At 42.0% G+C, this 19,356-nt stretch overlaps 1 protein-coding gene across 4 annotated transcripts in view; it reads right to left on the reverse strand.

Annotated features, from left to right (window-relative positions):
• Positions 1–1,759: 1,759 nt before the first annotated feature.
• Positions 1,760–19,356, reverse strand: part of ppp2r5ca (protein phosphatase 2, regulatory subunit B', gamma a) — a 263,516-nt gene continuing 245,919 nt past the window's right edge. For all 4 annotated transcript variants that reach the window (XM_038776761.1, XM_038776753.1, XM_038776778.1 and 1 more), the window contains 2 exons: positions 8,028–8,144; positions 1,760–4,712 (listed from right to left, as the gene is read on the reverse strand). In XM_038776761.1, the coding sequence (XP_038632689.1) occupies positions 4,578–4,712; positions 8,028–8,144 (252 nt within the window). In that variant the 3' untranslated portion in view covers positions 1,760–4,577. The remainder of the gene's footprint in view (positions 4,713–8,027; positions 8,145–19,356) is intronic.

Genomic DNA, 19,356 nt, shown 5'->3' on the forward strand with positions numbered 1-19,356 from the left:
GAACAAGACCAGCAGCGCAGGTTAAATTCCTGTGCCGGCCTCCCCGAACAGGCGCCGGAATGTGGCGACTAGGGGCTTTCCCCAGTAATTTCATTGAAGCCTACTTGTGACAATAAGCGATTAATATTATCATTTTACATTAAACTAAACCAACAGTCCCAAACCATAAACTTACAAAGTTTGTATTTGTAACATGAAAATTCAAGAGATTAAATAGAAAAGTGGAGGTCATGGTTAGCAAATGTGAGAATACCAAGTGCAATTTTGGGCTTCACATTAATAGAATATATAGGGCAGATTTACCAGGATGATATTTGGGATGAGGAAGCTGAATGATAGGAAAGGCTCGTCCAACTATGTTTTGTTTTGTCATGAGAATGTCACTTTAAGCAATGTCTGTCTGCTGATGTTACTGCAGAGATGTCAGAGTGTGGGTGGAACTGAGCTCTGGCTGCGGTGATGCCAGAGTGTGGGTGGAGCTGAGCTCTGGCTGCGGTGATGCCAGAGTGTGGATGGAGCTGAGCTCTGGCTGCGGTGATGTCAGAGTGTGGGTGGAGCTGAGCTCTGGCTGCGGTGATGTCAGAGTGTGGGTGGAGCTGAGCTCTGGCTGCAGTGATGTCAGAGTGTGGGTGGAGCTGAGCTCTGGCTGCAGTGATGTCAGAATGTGGGTGGAGCTGAGCTCTGGCTCTGCTTTTCAGTTTCACTTTGAGAAAAGCTTGGGTGTGTCTGTTTTTTTGTTTTTTCAGTGTTGGAGCTGAAGCCAGACAAAGCAGGTGCACTGCTGTTCTCTCTGCTATGAAAAGACTATCTCCTGATCATTTCGTGAATTCAGAATTATAAATGTTTTCAGTAGTGAATGTAAACCCGATGTGCTTCTGTTAAAAGGCGTTTCTTTTGTCTTCTGGATGTTGTTTGGGAAGTTATTAAGGATTAGTGTTGTATTCTTTGAGAGTTGTATTTGAATTAATGGTTGCTAAGATGTTCACTGTATGTTTTAAAAATGTTAACTTGAGTTCATAGAATAAACATTATTTTGCTTTAAAAAATACTTTTCCATTTCTGCTGTACCACACCTGTAGAGTGGGCCGTGTGCTCCACATACCACAATCTATTAAAAGTTGTGGGTCAGGTGAATTCCATGATACGGTTTAGGGTTCTCTAAACCCTGGCCCATAACAGTTCTTTCAACTAAAAATTAAATTTTAAAAATTCTTTGTCCAAAATAATAAAAAAGGAACACAATGTATAAAGTAAATCAAAGACAAAAGACTGTGACATCAAGAGAAGCACAGCATGTTTTCAAAAGATTGAAGAAACCGTATTACAAAATGTTTCTGGAATGTTGAATGCATCATGGTATTGTTTAAATGAAACAGTGGACATAAACTAGCATTGCTGCTTCACAGCGCTAGGGTTCAATTCCTGGCTTGTCTGTGTGGAGTCTGCATGTTCTCCCCGTGTCTGCATGGGCTTCATCCGGGTGCTCCGGTTTCCTCCCACAAGTCCCAAAAGACATGCATGTTAGGGGAATTCGACATTCTGAATTCTCCCGCAGTGTACGTGAACAGGCGCTGTAGTGCGGCGACTAGGGATTTTCACAGTAACTTCATTGCAGTGTTAATGTAAGCCTACTTGTGACACAGGTATCACAGGCTAAAACTGTTGTGATTAAAACGGTACAAAGTTGTAGAGATAGTCAGTAATTCCAAACTTAACAGTGCATAAAAACAAAAAAAATAAGAGCTTGAATAAACTTACATTTTTGATGTTTCAAAATCTTTAATGCCAGCTTATGGCAAATATTTTCTAAAATAATAACATCTTTGCCATTCATCAACTTAGTTGCTAGGAAGTTTTTATTCTGTACATAGGACCATTTTGTACAAAATATGAAATCTACTTTATTAGATATTACACTACTTAAAACAAAGTACAACATATGTACAATATTAAAATGAAGCCGTTTATATAGGTATCACACTAAAGGTCACTTGTCATGTTACTGGACATTCCTCTTGTACAGGGCTTTTTAAAAAAAACAAATACGAATAAACTAAAAAGTGTCAATCATGAAGCTGCTTGGAAAGAAAAACAGTCACCAGAACAAGCTTTGGAATTACATTTATTCAGAATTTAAGAATTTCTATAACCAATCATAAACTGCTTGTGTGCTGGCTATGGGGCATTAGTTTTGTGCTGGTTAAGCTGAAGAATGATAAAAAGTCACTTTGCAGATGACTTTAAATTACCCCAGTCTTCCAGAGTCTACATCCTTTTACCAAATTGTCATTTAGTTTTGAATCGTGTAAAAATATATTCTGCATTTTATGAATAGAAACAAATTGTGTTTTGCACAGTAATTGCTAGCACTACTTTACGAACAGCTCAAGCAGGTGAAACCTACCACAACTACTTGTGTGTCATCCATTGCAAACCAGAAAACAAGGACACTCTTTTTAACATAACTTTATTTGCCAATAATGTGAAAATACCCCAATCATACTAGCAGAAAAAAGGTAATTCAAAGTTGACTTGTAATTTGGTGAGTGTCAATCTTTAGTAATAGGCAAGTTAAAATAAAGGAAAACTGCTGAAGACAGGATCATATTCTGAACTGTATACAAACAATATACACTTTCTAGTGGCCAAAATAAAATTACAATCTTTCTTGAAGACCTCACACAAACGTATTGTTGAACACCCAAAACCAAATAATGTGAGATAAACTACTAGTCAATGTCAGACGGAAGTTCAAACAATGGTATGCAAATAAAAAAAACAGCACAGCCAAAGCTTGTTAAGGTACCACATGGTAAAAGTATCCGACTGTCCTAAAAGAAAAGGTGTTAAAGACAAATTTCTATGACAACTGCTGAGAAGAACTTAAGTACATGAAAGTCAAAATAGATTTTGCAACATGCTTGTGTAGGACATTACTTTTTTTTAAGCATTCACTTTTCAAGTTAAACAGGAAGTGCTTTCTAGAAATTTGAAGATTTTTCTTGTGCAATAAAGCTGGGAAAACTTCTAATTTTGTTAATTTTCTTTACAGCCCTGAATACCCCAACAACTTTTAAACTTTCTTTAGCATGTAGACACAGAAAAAATCTTAAAGTAATGTAAACAGAGATGGGAACACAAAGATATTTTAACTTAATGGTGTTTGCAGATATTCTTACCATGCACTATTTGCATCACAAACCTGATAATCAGCTGGGGATTGTAATCACTCAAATTTGGTGCCAAAGTTACATCAAACTGACCGAACATGAACTTCGAGAATATGCACATTTATTTTTGGTTTTCCTCTGATCAGCTTCTGATTATTAATCATAATCAGTAATTTCATATAACTTACAACAGATAATACATACCTTGGTGTTTCACATGCCGAGGCCATCATATCCTCCTTCTAACAGTTGCAAAATGTAGTGCACATTGAAGTTAAAACAGCATGTGACATTTTTCATATCCAAAATCTAGTGCACATCAAATTAGAAGTGACATTTTTCCAAATCCATTCTCCACAAGAGATCTCAAAATTTCCCCTTTGCTTCGAGACACAACAATTTCATAAAGTAGACGAGCAAACTGACAAGACAGATTATAAAAACACCAGGATTGAGAACGTTAATAGGTTGAAGGAATGGATTAAGGTAATAGCGAACCCTGAGAATTTTTGCCACAGCCGATTTAGTACAATCAGAGTTCCATCAGAACTCCTAACTAGTCTTGCATAACATACATGAAGACAGACAACATGTAAAGAACTTTGACTAACTTTATAAACTATAAAATGAGATGTCAAAGCACCTGAATAAAAAGATTAGATCTAAACCAATCCAGCAGGAATTAATTGTAGTTCTTTTATACATTAATAGGGAACTAAAATCAGATTTAAAATTTCAAGTGAACAATTTACTTAAAATATGAAATCCTATGTGCTCGAAAAGATGCGGTACTATCATACGGGAAAAAAATGACCAATGCTTTTAAAATCCCCCAAAGATACTTTTCATGCAGTGCATTAATAAAATTGACTTTAAAAATAGGATGGTTCCTTATTTAAAAGAATCAGAATTAGTGCAAGATGTTTAATGAGTTCAGAAATTCAGACATTTACATTTATATCAATAAATTTTGGGATGCAGTGATAAGTATACTGGATTGAATATAGTCATAATGCAAAATGGTGGTTTTAGTACTAAAAACTCAGTCTGCGACTTCTCAGGAATAATTTTAGACTCAAAATCCCATTTATTTTCAAACACAAGTGTAAATAAAAGGATAAATATAAATGCTAAACAGATTTTATAACTCTATAGTTCTGTGGATATGACAACTCACACATTTAACTCCATCTTTTGAAATAGATTGTAGAAAGCACAATACTCTATTTACCATTGTTTGAACTACCAAAGATCGACTTCATATATGGTAAGTTATTGCCTACAAACTGGATTCAAGAAAGCGTTGACTCAATGTATAGCTGATTGGTATGGCACAAAGCATAGTAGCTTCTACAATAGACCAAGTTCAGAGAACAGCTTTTTACAATATTCTTCTGTTGAAATAGCCTAATGCCCATCGTGAGCAGATATTATCTCTTCAGCCCGGCGATGGGATTCCAAGGCCTTCACGGTGTAGATATCCTGAGGCAGCTCAGATTTGCGGCGCACAAGTGGACGATCTTTTCGAAGATCTTTCTGTGCCTACAGAAAAGTAAGTCAATGTCAAGCAATGCAAATAATACTTGTAACTAAAATAACTACATTACTGGTTTTTACTACAATAAGATTTGGCCACAGAAAATAAATTGCATCAAGAAACATCTAAGGTGATAGGCCATTGACCTGAAACGTCAACTTTGGCTCAGTCTTCACGGATGCTGTTCAGCCTGCTGCGCATTTCCAGAATTTTCTTCAAAGTTTTTTTTTTGTTCAGTTAATAATTTCATTTGAAATCACTTTTACCAAGGCAGTAAGTATTAATATATAAAGCTCTGCCTTTCCTTCAAGGGATCAGTAATCAAAGACATGTCTTCTTAATAAAGACTTCCCACAGGATAAGGAAAGGCCCTGTTACAGCAATAATTAATAAAATGCCACTGCACGATATTGAATATTGAAAATTATGTAGTGAATGCAACCCGAGATCTGAAATGATTTAATACCCATTACATTAATACCCATTACGCTGAAAACAAGGGGTTTTTTTTTGGTAAAAGGTGCATACATCATGCATGTACTATTAATCACCAAACAGTTCATTTATATGTGGTGTCTGAAATTGGTTACTGGAAAATAAGCTTGCCAAAAATAATACCATAATGTATGTTATTAATTTCTCTTGTTGTTTGTCGTTAAGTTGGAAGATGAATGGTTTTATAAAGACAGCAACATGATGCCATATAATGCATATTAAATGAATCGGCTGCTGAGGCAAACCTGTGTTTCTTTCAGAGAAGGAAGCAGAATTGTTTTAAAATCATTTATATATCATCAAGGAAGAAATAGCGAGGCACCTGGATAGAAATTGTCCCATTGGGCAGACACAGCATGGGTTCATAAAGGGCAGGTCGTGCCCAATTAATTTAGTGGAATTTTTTGAGGACATTACCAGTGCAGCAGATAACGGGGAGCCAATGGATGTGGTATATCTAGATTTCCAGAAAGCCTTTGACAAGGTGCCACACAATAGGTTGCTGCATAAGATAAAGATGCATGGCATGAAGGGTAAAGTAGTAGCATGGATAGAGGATTGGTTAATTAATAGAAAACAAAGAGTGGGGATTAATGGGTGTTTCTCTGGTTGGCAATCAGTAGCTAGTGGTGTCCCTCAGGGATCAGTGTTGGGCCCACAATTGTTCACAATTTACATAGATGATTTGGAGTTGGGGACCAAGGGCAATGTGTCCAAGTTTGCAGATGACACTAAGATGAGTGGTAAAGCGAAAAGTGCAGAGGATACTGGAAGTCTGCAGAGGGATTTGGATAGGTTAAGTGAATGGGCTAGGGTCTGGCAGATGGAATACAATGTTGACAAATGTGAGGTTATCCATTTTGGTAGGAATAACAGCAAACGGGATTATTATTTAAATGATAAAATATTAAAACAGGCTGCTGTGCAGAGAGACCTGGGTGTGCTAGCGCAAGAGTCGCAAAAGGTTGGTTTACAGGTGATTAAGAAGGCAAATGGATTTTGTCCTTCATTGCTAGAGGGATGGAGTTTAAGACTAGAGAGGTTATGCTGCAATTGTATAAGGTGTTAGTGAGGCCACACCTGGAGTATTGTGTTCAGTTTTGGTCTCCTTACTCGAGAAAGGACGTACTGGCACTGGAGGGTGTGCAGAGGAGATTCACTAGGTTAATCCCAGAGCTGAAGGGTTTGGATTACGAGGAGGGGTTGAGTAGGCTGGGACTGTACTCATTGGAATTTAGAAGGATGAGGGGGGATCTTATAGAAACATATAAGATTATGAAGGGAATAGATAGGATAGATGCGGGCAGGTTGTTTCCACTGGTGGGTGAAAGCAGAACTAGGGGGCATAACCTCAAAATAATGGGGAAGTAGATTTAGGACTGAGTTTAGGAGGAACTCCTTCACCCAAATAGTTGCAAATCTATGGGGTTCCTTGTCCAGTGAAGCATAGAGACTCCTTCATTAAATGTTTTTAAGATAAAGATAGTTTCTTGAAGAATAAAGGGATTAAGGGTTATGGTGTTCGGGCCGGAAAGTGGAGCTGAGTCCACAAAAGATGAGCCGTGATCTCATTGAATGGCGGAGCAGGCTCGAGGGGCCAGATGGCCTACTCCTGCTCCTAGTTCTTATGTTAAAATATACAGTAAGCGAAGGTAGAACTTAATTGCTCTTTTCCGGCTGTTGAGGACAGAAGCCTTACTGTCACTTTTGTGGAAGTGCAGTTCTCAAGTATATACAGGGTTTGGGTGGCAACTAAATCACTTTCAACTAGAGAGGGACCATGTAATTCCAAAATAAGTTTTAAATAAACAAACAAAAATGAGGAGTGATGTGAATCGAACAGATAAAAAATGCACTGATGCATATTTTTATATACTTGTTAATCTCCTATGGCATTACCCATGGAAAGTTCAGGCTAAACATTTTACAAGGATTGGAAGGTGTCAATATGTAGCCCAAAATGTGCTATCCTAGTGGTCATATTTAAAGGTGTTCCTTTAACACTACAAACATTACTTAAACTGTTTATATCAATAAAAAAATGTGCATATAATTAAACAATACTGGAAGTGTGAAAAAGGAAGTTCAGGTAGGTTTATCGTTTTTAATATATTCTAGCAGACTGATCACAGTGATTCAATTTATGCTAATGCAAGAGAGGTTTGTCGAATTATGCAAGCAGAGCAATGAATTTGCATCTACAGTGAAATCATTTCAAAGGGAAATGTGTAAGACTGCAGCTGTGACAGTATTTTTGATCAAGTTTTGTAAAATAAACAGCGAATGTCTGTTACAGCTGAATGAATAGCTTGAACAGATAAATAAATAAATTTGGAAGCAATCATATTAAGATTATTTTGAAGTCATATCAGTGAGTCTCTTACACCAGCTTAAAACACAGTAATTCCAAGGAGTTGTACTGTTACATACATCCATTTCCTGCTGTAGTCTCCCATTGCCTCTTGCATGAACTCTATTTCAATTTAAACTGTGGAATTGTTCACACAAAGCCAATTATATTTGTATCCACTTGGGACAAGATCTTTTGTGGGGCCCAATGGATTCAAGAAAAAGCAATCCTGGGCTCTTCCAATCTCTGAAATTATAATGAATGCATACACCTTCTCAAGTTCAATTATACCAGCGTAGGAAGAGCAATTATTAAATGAACACCAACGGAGCCACAAGATTAAATTGTATCGGAAATTACATTTAAAGCTAATCAGACAGGTACTAATTTACACTCGTATGTATGAATTGTACAATGTTATTAAGTTCTTTCATGACTTTATTTCAAAAAACAATGAAATAATGCCATTTTATACCTGAGTTGCTTGATCTTCTACGGTCTTTCTGATCATCTGGATATCTTCTAATAAAGGACCATCAGTTTCCATAGCAACTGGACTATTCATGCCACTGGGATCAATGATAAATTGATACTGAAAGACAGAATTTACGCTTGATGTACAAATAATCTGAAGTAAAATTTAAAAATAAAATTGGCTCTTATAAAATTAAAAACTAAAAAGATGACTGGCGTGATCTTCTGGTCACGCTGCACTGGGAAAGCAGCACACCTCGACGTGTCGTGGCAAGTGAAAGTCGGGAGATATTGGTCCCGGGATCTACCTGGCTAGCAACGCCTCGCGAACTTCAACACAATCTCGTGAGACGATGCAAGGGGAACCCTGCCCATCAGGTTTTGGCAAATCTGCATATTAGAATAAGGCAGTAAGCCTCACTCTGATGTGCAGATTCCCAAGGTACCGGAGGCTTTTGGTTTCAATCCCTTCGCTTCAGAGACCTCAGGTGAGCGCTGTTTGGTACTGGTCCCCACAAACAGAGACCAGACAGAAAGGCACTCATGGGTGTCTCCAAGGGGGTCAGTGGCCCCAGCTGCATGCCCTTTGGGCAGGTTGATGCCATAGCATTGCTGGTGCCACCTGGGTATGCTGGCACTGCCAAGGTGCCTGGGGGCACTACCAGGGTGCCAGGCTACGCTGCCAGGTCAGGGATTTTTTTGTGGGTTTTGCTACAATGAGGAGTTCTGGAGAGTGTAAAAAAATAAGGGGCTATGTGCGGACTAGGCCATGCATTTCCCGTTTAGGCCCCTTATTCAAAGCGAGTAGCGTTGAATAGCCATGTGTTTCTCGACACTGCGAGTGCCAGGAAACACGGCTAAATGCGCTCGCTTGGGAACTTTGAGAAGATCGTGCCTGATGGGTCTGCTCTGGTTGCTCATGGCACCAAGGAACATTGCTGTAGCACTGCTGATGTGGTGGAAGGAGAGTGCTAAACAAACCAAAGCGAGCTGAACCTGGGTCGACAGATGGCTGGTTTGAGAGCAGCAGTGAAACGGGTTAGCTGTTCAGAAACCTGGTCATCCTGGGTTTGCCAATCTCAGCCACAGCAGAAATAGTGACACAATTTATCAGGATTCCCACTTGTAATCTCTGAGCAGTATTCTTCATTGACTTTATTTATATTGCTATATGGTAAGGATCGGACCAAGCTCAACTGTGATGTCCTGTCAAATATCCTCCACCATTCATTGTTGATGCTCATTTCTGAATATTTGCCATTTAGATCGTATTTTGGAGGGCAGGGATTTAATTATTGTAGTCACACCCCAACAAGTACCCAGTACAGAAAGGAAACGTAAAACTCAGGGGGACTGGGGGAGGGGAGATTTGGAAGTAGACGACTTACCCTCAGACACAGATGTTCATAACACAAATGATTCATACATCAAAAATTTAGTACAAATACAAGTCAATGAAGAAAGTATTTCAGCTCAAAATAGAAATGAAGCTTAAACACGTAGTTTAAAGTCTTTCCTAAAGTGACGAAAAGGTGCTTATCTCCTTAAATAACAATACACTAGGTGTGTAAAATGTTATAATTCAGAACTCCTAATGGTATATATAATGTTGCCCACTAGGTGACCAAAAAGGAATAAAATATCCCTTTTAGTATGTCAATTAAATTTTCATTATTCTGTCCCGTAGCACTGGAAGGCACTAATAGCACCTATCCAGCTATTACTTTTCCTTTAATGCACTGACAGGCCAAGCATAAACTCAATTCCGTGACAATCAAGATAATGTTCCATTGCTTTTGCTGCACAATACATATACTACATTTCAAACTTCTCTAACAAATGAATTACATTAAGTAGGGTTCATATGCCTACTGCGTAAAATTGCATGAAACAATATATACAAGTTCCAAGAGATATTTTCCTTTATTATGCTCACTTTAATTTTACATTCACAGACCTTTGGGTCATATATATTGCAATGAGCAATTAAAATCTCGTACAAAGTAACTTGCATATCTCTACAAGAAACAATCATCTTTAAAAATACAAAAAAGTAAATGTTGGAAATCTGATAAAAATATGGATCAAAATTACATTTACTCTCTGTTGTGTTTGGTTTTAGGAAAGATTGTAAAGGTTAGGTTTGTATCTACTAGAGTTTAGAAGGGTAAGAGATGACTTAATCAAAACCTTAAAAATCCTGAAGGGTATTGACAGGGTGGATGTGAAGAGGATGTTTCAGTTTGTCAGAGAATATAGAACTATCGATCACTGTTTGTAAATAAGGGGTCACTCATTTAAGACAGATGAGAAGATTTTTTTCTCTCTGAGAGTTGAGTTTCTTTGGAATTCACTTTCTCAAAATGGTGGTGGAAGCAGAGTCTTTGAATGTTTTTAAGGCTTCGTTGGATAGATTCTTGATTAACAGATTGGGGTATCAGGGGTAGGCAGAAATGTGGGGTTGAGGTTACAAGCCGATCAGCCATTATCTTCTTGGATGGAAGAGTAGGCTCAAGGTACTGAGTGATCTACTCCTGCACCTAATTCAGACGTTCGTATGTTTTATAATTCTGATTAGTTAATGTAACATATTTGGTAACAAGCTTTGTCCTCTTTCCATTTAGGGTGATGAAATTAACAATGAAATTCTACAAGATCAGTGCACCTTATTTTGAATTTAGTCCTATATAAATTACATTCATTCAAACTCATCTGGATAAGCCTACCATGCAACATCTAATAGCAAGGTGTTAAGGATACACTATATATTATATATAAATATATATAATGCTCAAAGACCACATCAAAAGGCAAATCATCTTTCATCCTTTGAGCCTGCAGCCCTGAATTTCCAAAGATGGATTAGTGTTGTTGAAGCATGAAGGCAGCAATTATTGCCAGAAGTTGTGTATGCCTGGATTTCTGACTGGTGGTTTTCAGTACAAAGAGAGACAATGCTACTACCATTCTGGAGTCTAATTTAAAATGGACCATTTATGCAAATTTAGTCCAATCATAATTTCCAAAAGTTGCAGTCAAAACTAATATCAACGCCATGTTCATTGGAGATTTTTCTTTTTGTTTGAGGTTTCTGTTAAATGTTGCTGCATTTTGCTCAATGACTTGTTTTTGCTGCCACTGCTTTCCTTTAGTGGTTTTTGATTTAAGAGTGTTGAACTGGCTGTATGATGTGTCAATCATGCATAGACCTCCCTTCAGGGGTCTGAACATGCTCGATGCTTTAGATGAAGTAAAGTTCACAATGGACCACTGATCTAACTCTGGCTGAACAAGCCACTATTTGGACACCCCGCTATATGTAGGAGCGGAACAATAGCACAGTGGTTAGCACTGTTACTTTAAAAGCACCAGGAACCCGGGTTTGATACCCGGTTTGGGCCACTGTCTGCACGTTCTCCCAGTGTCTGCGTGGGTTTCTTCCGGGTGCTATGGTTTCCTCCCACAAGTCCCGAAAGACATGCTTGATAGGCGAGTTGCAAATTCTGAATTGTCCCTCATGTACCCGAACAGGCGCCGAAGTGTGGGGACGAGGGGATTTTCACAGTAACGTTCATTGCAGTGTTGGATTATTATTACCTGCACAAGTCAGAACAGATCGGTCTTCTGTTTTACAAGGCTGCCTGTCACACATTAGTACTGTTTGCTGTTGGATGATCTGCAAACAACTGGAACAATCATGGCTTTTCCTACAGAAGAGCAGTTACATTTTTTATACCACTGGATTCTCAGTGAGAAGACCAGTGCTATTTAAGGCACTCTTCAGTTCAAACCTGCATGAAGCAAGTGTTTGCATAGGTAGCATCTTCGCCACTCTATTGAAAAGAAACTGGTCAGTATTCAGAGCTTTCAGGTAGTAGGCTTCTCTAAATAGCAAAATGACACCCAATGCCCCTGGAGTATTGGAGATCCTTGTAGCAATATAATGACAGATATGCAAATAAAAGGGTTTTGATCCAATTCTTCCTCAAGCATTATCTGGCCACATAAATATTATACACATCAATGACTCACATGCAGGACAAGATTCATGGCATAAGTGTCTGTATTTTTGAATGAATTAAAGCTGTTTTGAGAAAATCAGGGCTAATCCATGCTCACCCCCATGGTGACATTGTCCCTTATTAACAGCAGAGGGCAGTCTTGGGCTGAGTATCTGATCAGTTTGCTATCCCAAATTTTCCACTTGCATCTGCAGAAGTCTCCCCATCCAAATTTAATACAAACAAGCTGGGTGCAAAGGGCGGTCAGTGGCCGTGTAAAATGTTCAAAATGGCACCTCAAGAAGGGGGGGGGGATTAGATAAATCATGAGCTGATTAAAATAATTAATTGGATTTTTATGATAGATAAAAGTTAACTACTGAAGGACAAAATACCAAGATCTGACAAATAGATGGAAAAAAGTGATGGGATACCAGAGGAAGCCCTAGATATTATTTTGTTTGGTTGACAAAAGGGTGGACAGTAAATCTTTATCCCGTACTCTTCTCCAGGAGTTTTCAATGCTCTTAACTTGTTACAGAATTAGAAGAATAATTAGAAGTGATTCGAGAAAAAGAGGAGCTAATGGCTGTTCCTCAGTTGTTGGAAGTAGGCATCAGTATCCAATAGGGCGTTCTCTGGCACTGCATACTTTTAAAAAATTGATTTGCAGGATGTGGGCATCAATGGCTATGCCAGCACTTACTGCCCATCGCGAGTTGCCCTTGAGATGGTGGCAGTGAACTGCCTTCTTGAACCGTTAACAGTCCCTGAGATGTAGGTACACCCACAGTGCTACAAGGGAGGAATCTCCCAGCGAACATGAAAGAACGGTAATATATTAGGGGCCTCACGGTAGCATGGTGGTTAGCATCAATGCTTCACAGCTCCAGGGTCCCAGGTTCGATTCCCGGCTGGGTCACTGTCTGTGTGGAGTCTGCACGTCCTCCCCGTGTGTGCGTGGGTTTCCTCCGGGTGCTCCGGTTTCCTCCCACAGTCCAAAGATGTGCGGGTTAGGTGGATTGGCCATGCTAAATTGCCCGTAGTGTAAGGTTAATGGGGGGGATTGTTGGGTTACGGGTTACGTGGGTTTAAGTGGGGTGATCATTGCTCGGCACAACATCGAGGGCCGAAGGGCCTGTTCTGTGCTGTACTGTTCTATGTTCTATGTTCTATTTACAAGTCAGGATGACGAGTGGCTTGGGAGAGGAACCTCCAGGTGGTGTTCTTCCCATGTAACTGCTGCTCTTGTCCTTCCAGATGGTAGCGGTAATGGATTCGGACGATGCTGCCCAAGGAGTCTTGGTGAGTTTTTCAGTGCATCTTGTAGATTGTACACATTGTTGCTACTGTGCGTCGGTGATGGAGCGAGTGAATGTATGTGTAAGGGTACAAATGAAGCAGGATGCTTTGTCCTGGATGGTGTTGAGGTTTTCGAGTGTTGTTGGAGCTGCAGTCAATCCTGGCAAGTGAAGTATGCCATCACACTCCTGAATTGTCCCTTGTAAATGGTGGACAGGCTTTGTGGAGTCAGGTGGTGAGTTACATGCTGCAGAATTGTAGCCATAATATTTATATGGCTAGTCTATTTCAGTTTCTGGTCAATGGTATCTCCCAGGATGTTGATAGTGTGGGATTTAGTGATGGTAATGCCATTGATTGTGATGGGAGGGTTGATGGTTAAAATCTCTTTCTGGGGTACTCCCTGGCACGTAAAAAATTTATTTTATTCCAAACATATATGAAAAGCTACAACATATAAACAATTCTGGAAACAAACTTCCCAACACAACTATACAGCTTGTACAGATTTTTAAAAACCTTTTTCGACCCCCTGCCCCCCCCCCCCGCCTCGAAACCCTCCGCAGAACCCCCCCCCCCCCCGCCCCGAAACCCACCGCAAGGTAATAACTCGTATTTGATCTTTCTAGCTGAAGAAAGTCATAAATCACCCAGCCAGGCCGCTATCCCGGGTGGCATTGCTGGCTGCCACTCCAATAAAATTTGACTCTGGGCAATCAGAGAGGCGAAGGCCACAACGCCAGCGTCCCTCCTCTCCATCAGCTCCGACTTCGCCAATGTCCTAAACATCGCCACCAAAGGGTCTGGCTCAACCGCTTCCCCCATTATCCTTCGTAGCGCCGTGGACACTCCTTTCCAGAATCTCTCCAAATTCTTGCAGCCCCAGAACATATGTACGTGATTCGCTGGTCCCCGCCCACACTTCTCACTCGTCAGCTACCCCTTGAAAGAACCCACTCATTCTTGCCCGAGTCACATATACCCTGTGTACGTCCTTGCATTTACCCTTCGTAGCGCCTCACTCCATACTCCCCAGTTATCTCCCCTCCCAGCTTCCCTTCCCACTTCTTCAACTTCACCACCCACTCACCTCCCTGTTCTCCTGGCCACCTGTTTATGTCTCCAATGATGCCCTCCCCTTCCACATCCAGAAGCAACAGTCGCTCCAGCAGAATGTATCTCGGCAACCTGGGGAACACTTTCCAAACCTTCCGCGCGAAGTCCCTTACCTGCCAGTACCTAAACTCACTTCCTCTCGGGAGCTCTACCCTCTCCTTCAATTCATCTATACTGGCAAACCCTTCTTCCAGATACAAATCCGTCACCTTCACCAGCCCAAATTCACTTCCTATACGTGAAAAAATGAAAATGAAAATTGCTATTGTCACAAGTAGGTTTCAATGAAGTTACTGTGAAAAGCCCCGAGTCACCACATTCTGGCGCCTGTTCGGGGAGGCTGGTACGGGAATTGAACCGTGTTGCTGGCCTGCCTTGGTCTGCTTTCAAAGCCAGCTCTTTAGCCCTGTGCTAAAGCAGCCTCTGCGCCATCTAGCCTCCCCCGCCCCGGCACGAAACCGTGGTTTTCGCACAACGGCGTTAACACAAACATCCCCTCCTAAAGTGCCTCCTCAGCTGGTTTCAGATCTTCACCGTACACAGCACCATCGGACTTAGAGTATCTGCTCAGCACCATTGGCAACACTGCCGTCACCATAGCCCTTAAGCTGGACCCCCTACAGGATTCCTCCTCCATCCTACCCCCTCTCCTTCCCACCATCACCTCACCTTCTCCACCCAATAGTAATGTAGCATGTTCGGCAATGCCAACCCATCCCAGCTGCCTCTGTAACGGGGTCCTCCTTCTCTGCCCATACAAAGTCTGAAATAATTGTGTCCAGTTTCCGAAAGAAGGCTTTCAGTATAAAAGGTCGTGAGTGTCTGGAATATGAGCAGGAACCTCGGCAGAATGTTCATCTTCACTACTTGGACCCTCCCTGCCAAAGTCAAGTGCAGCATGTCCCTCCTCTCGAGATCTTCCCTAGCCTCCTCCGCCAGTTTTGTTAAATTCCGCATCGCTATTTGAATCCCCAGGTATCCAAATCGGTCTCTGGCCACCTTGAATGGCATCCCCCTAGATTGCTCCCTGATCCAACTCATTCACTGGCTGCCGTTTTGGTTCAATTCTACATAATCTTTAATCATAGCCTGCACTTTATCGCAAAACCGTCTATCCTCCAACAACCCCGAACCGAGCCCCCACCCCTCTGATCCCGTCCCGATCGAAGCCGAATCTTCAGTCAGTGGGGCACATGGTCCGAGATTACTATCCCCGTGTACTCTGCCCCCTCCACCCAAACCAAAACCTCCTGGCACACCACAAAAAAGTTGATTCTTGAATACACCCTATACGCATGTGAGAAAAAGGAATATTCCCTTCCCCATGGTTCTTCAAGCGCCACGGGTCCACCATACGGATCTTTTCCACAAACCCACCCAGCTACCTTTGCCACTCGTATTGTACCCATTGAGCTGGCGCTTGAGCTATCTACCTTCGGTTCTTGGACACAATTGAAGTTTCCTCCCATAATCAACTAGTGCAGTTCCATGTCTGGACATTGTTGCCGAACATGCTACATGTCAGCAACCTCCTCATAAAACTGACATCATCCCAATTCGGTGCATACACATTCACCAGTACCATTAGCATCTCCTCTAATATCCCACTCACCATCACACATCTCCCACCTGGATCCCTTACTTCCTTCGCGCTCACAAATCCAGTTTTCTTGCTCATCCAAATAGCTACCCCCCGCGACTTTGAATTAAACCCCGAGCGGAAAACCTGACCATCCATTCCTTTCTTAGCCCAACGTGGCAGAGGTGCATCTCCTGCAGAAAGACCACCTCCACTTTTAAACTCCTGAGGTGTGCAAACACCAGAGATCTTTTCACCGGTCCATTGAGCCCACGCATGATCCATGTTATCAGCCTTAGCGGGGGCTTCTGCCTCCATTCCCCTATCCTCCCCCTTTTGGCTCTACCCCCGTTACACTCTGTACCTAGCTCATCTCTCCGCCCTATGGGGACAAGCCGTCTCCGTAGAAACTTTGCAGCCCTGCTAAACCTTTTGTCGACCAAACAGAAAAAAAGAAAACCCCTCCACTTCAGAGGAAAAGAACCCCCCTCCCTTAATTGTTTACAGGTGCAACAGGTGATTAAGAAGGCAAATGGAATTTTGTCCTTCATTGCTAGAGGGATGGAGTTTAAGACTAGGGAGGTTATGCTGCAATTGTATAAGGTGTTAGTGAGGCCACACCTGGAGTAGTGTGTTCAGTTTTGGTCTCCTTACTTGAGAAAGGACGTACTGGCACTGGAGGGTGTGCAGAGGAGATTCACAAGGTTAATCCCAGAGCTGAAGGGGTTGGATTACGAGGAGAGGTTTGAGTAGACTGGGACTGTACTCGTTGGAATTTAGAAGGATGAGGGGGGATCTTATCGAAACATTTAAAATTATGAAGGGAATAGATAGGATAGATCCGGGCAGGTTGTTTCCACTGGCGGGTGAAAGCAGAACTAGGGGGCATAGCCTCAAAATAAGGGGAAGTAGATTTAGGACTGAGTTTAGGAGGAACTTCTTCACCCAAAGGGTTGTGAATCTATGGAATTCCTTGCCCTGTGAAGCAGTTGAGGCTCCTTCATTAAATGTTTTTAAGGTAAAGATAGATAGTTTTTTGAAGTAAAAAGGGATTAAGGGTTATGGTGTTCGGGCTGGAAAGTGGAGCTGAGTCCACAAAAGATCAGCCATGATCTCATTGAATGGAAGAGCAGGCTCAAGGGGCCAGGTGGCCTACTCCTGCTCCTAGTTCTTATGTTCTTATGTCTTACAAAGGTCTCCAAAGAGCCCCACCTCCACCACCCGATCGATGTGGTCCGACATCACCCTCGCAATATCTCGGATCAGCAACCCCTGCACCTCCAAACATTTCTCCACCCTCTCCATCAAGCCCTTCAGGGGTGCCACAGCCCCTTTGATGGCCTTCGAGCGATCCTCCTGCATCTCCTTTCTCTGCTGGCAGAACTCTCCCTTGATGAAGGCCATCAATTATTCCATTTGGGGCTTTCCAGCTTGCATTAGCCCTTCCCCCTCTGCGACCCACTAGCTGTTGCTGCCAACTCCTTGGCCAGGTCTTTCACCTTCTTCTGCCGGATTTGGTAACCAGCAGACATAACACTCCCAGGGGGAACTTCCTCTCCGACCTTCAGCTGCACTTTTCTGTCAAAGTTGCACCCAATTTCGGGTAAAAAGAGATCTTTTCCATGCCTTCAAGCAGGAGCTGCTCAGTGTGCGACCACTCACACCATGACCGCCCTACGGGGACCAGCCGTCCCCGTAGAAACTTTGCATCCGTGCTACCCTTTGTCGACCCAACAGAAAAAAGAATACCCCATCACTTCAGAGGAAAATAACCTCCCGCCCTCCAACCCCCACTCTACCCGTATTCCCCATTACTCCAAAGTGCCAGCACCTCTGTCACCCAAAATTATTCACTTCTCCCCAAATTTATGCTCCTTGATAAAGTCTTTGGCTATTTCTGGGGTCTCAAAATACTATTCCCAGCCTTCATATGTCATCCATAGCTTCGCCGGTTAGAGCACCCCAAATCTGATCTGCCATTGATACAGCACCGCTGTTGAACCCTGCACACCATTTTGCCAGTTCAGCTCCGATGTCCTGGATAGTTGGACCGTGATCCCCTCCTATTCACAATTCTGCTTCTCCCTTGCCCACTGCAAGATCTTCTCTTTCTTCACAAACTTGTGGAGTCTCATGATCATCGGAAATCATTTGCCTGGCACATTGTGGTATGGATGTAACTGCCATTTGTCAGCACAGCCTGGATATTGTCCAGGTCTTGCTATATTTTGGCATGGACTCCTTCAATATCGGAGGAGTCAAGAATGGGGCTGAACATTATTTGTTGATGATTGCACATTGCCACTTCTGACCTTATGATGTAAAAATGATCATTGATGAAGCAGCTGAAGGTGATCGAGCCTAGGACACTACCCTGAGGAACACCTGAAGTGATATCCTGGAACTGAGATGACCTCCAACAACCACAATCATCTTCCTATAACTCCAACGAGCGGAGGTAGCTGTAGTGGAACAGCGTGGCTAAGGATGCAGCTGGTTATGGAGCGCAAGTCTTTAGTACTGTTGCAATGCAACGTTTCCCAATATCATATTGGTGGAGCAGAATTAACAAACAGTTTAAGAATGTAACACCTTATTACACATGTTCTCAAATGAAATTATTAATTTATTGTGGTTAGTTATTCAACTTAGAGTTGTATATTTCTAGCTAGCTTTCTCTCACTCTTATAGAATAGATGGCATTCAGCAGGGTTCGTAGAATCCCTACAATGCAGGAGCCCATTCAGCCCATCAAGTCCGCACTGACCCTTCAAATGAGCACTCTGTCCATTTAAGAGTATTCACACTGCCCTATCCCCATAACCTGCACATCCCTGGACATTAGCTGGCACGGTAGCGCAGTGGTTTGCATTGTTGCTTTACAGCTCTGGGTCCCAGGTTTGATTCCTGGCTTGGGTCACTGTCTGTGCAGAGTCTGCACGTTCTTCCCGTGTCTGTGTGGGTTTCCTCCGGGTGCTCCGGTTTCCTCCCACAGTCCAAAGATGTGCAGGTTAGGTGGATTGGCTATGCTAAATTGCCTTAGTGTCCAAAAAAGAGTTAGGTGGGGTTATCGGGATAGGGTGGAGGTGAAGGCTTAGGTAGGGTGCTCTTTCCAAGGGCCGGTGCAGACTTGATGGGCCAAATGGCCTCCTTCTGCACTGTAAATTCTATGACATCTATGTGCCGGTTGGGTGGATTGGCCATGCTAAAATTGCCCCTTCTGTGTCCAAATATGTGCAGGTTAGGGGAGGTTACAGGCACAGGGTTGGGGAGTTGGCATAGGTAGGCAGCTCTTTTCAGAGGGTCGGTGCAGACTCGATGAGCCGATGAGC

The sequence above is a fragment of the Scyliorhinus canicula genome, chromosome 2, assembly GCF_902713615.1.
Source record: "Scyliorhinus canicula chromosome 2, sScyCan1.1, whole genome shotgun sequence".
Lineage (NCBI taxonomy): Eukaryota > Metazoa > Chordata > Chondrichthyes > Carcharhiniformes > Scyliorhinidae > Scyliorhinus > Scyliorhinus canicula.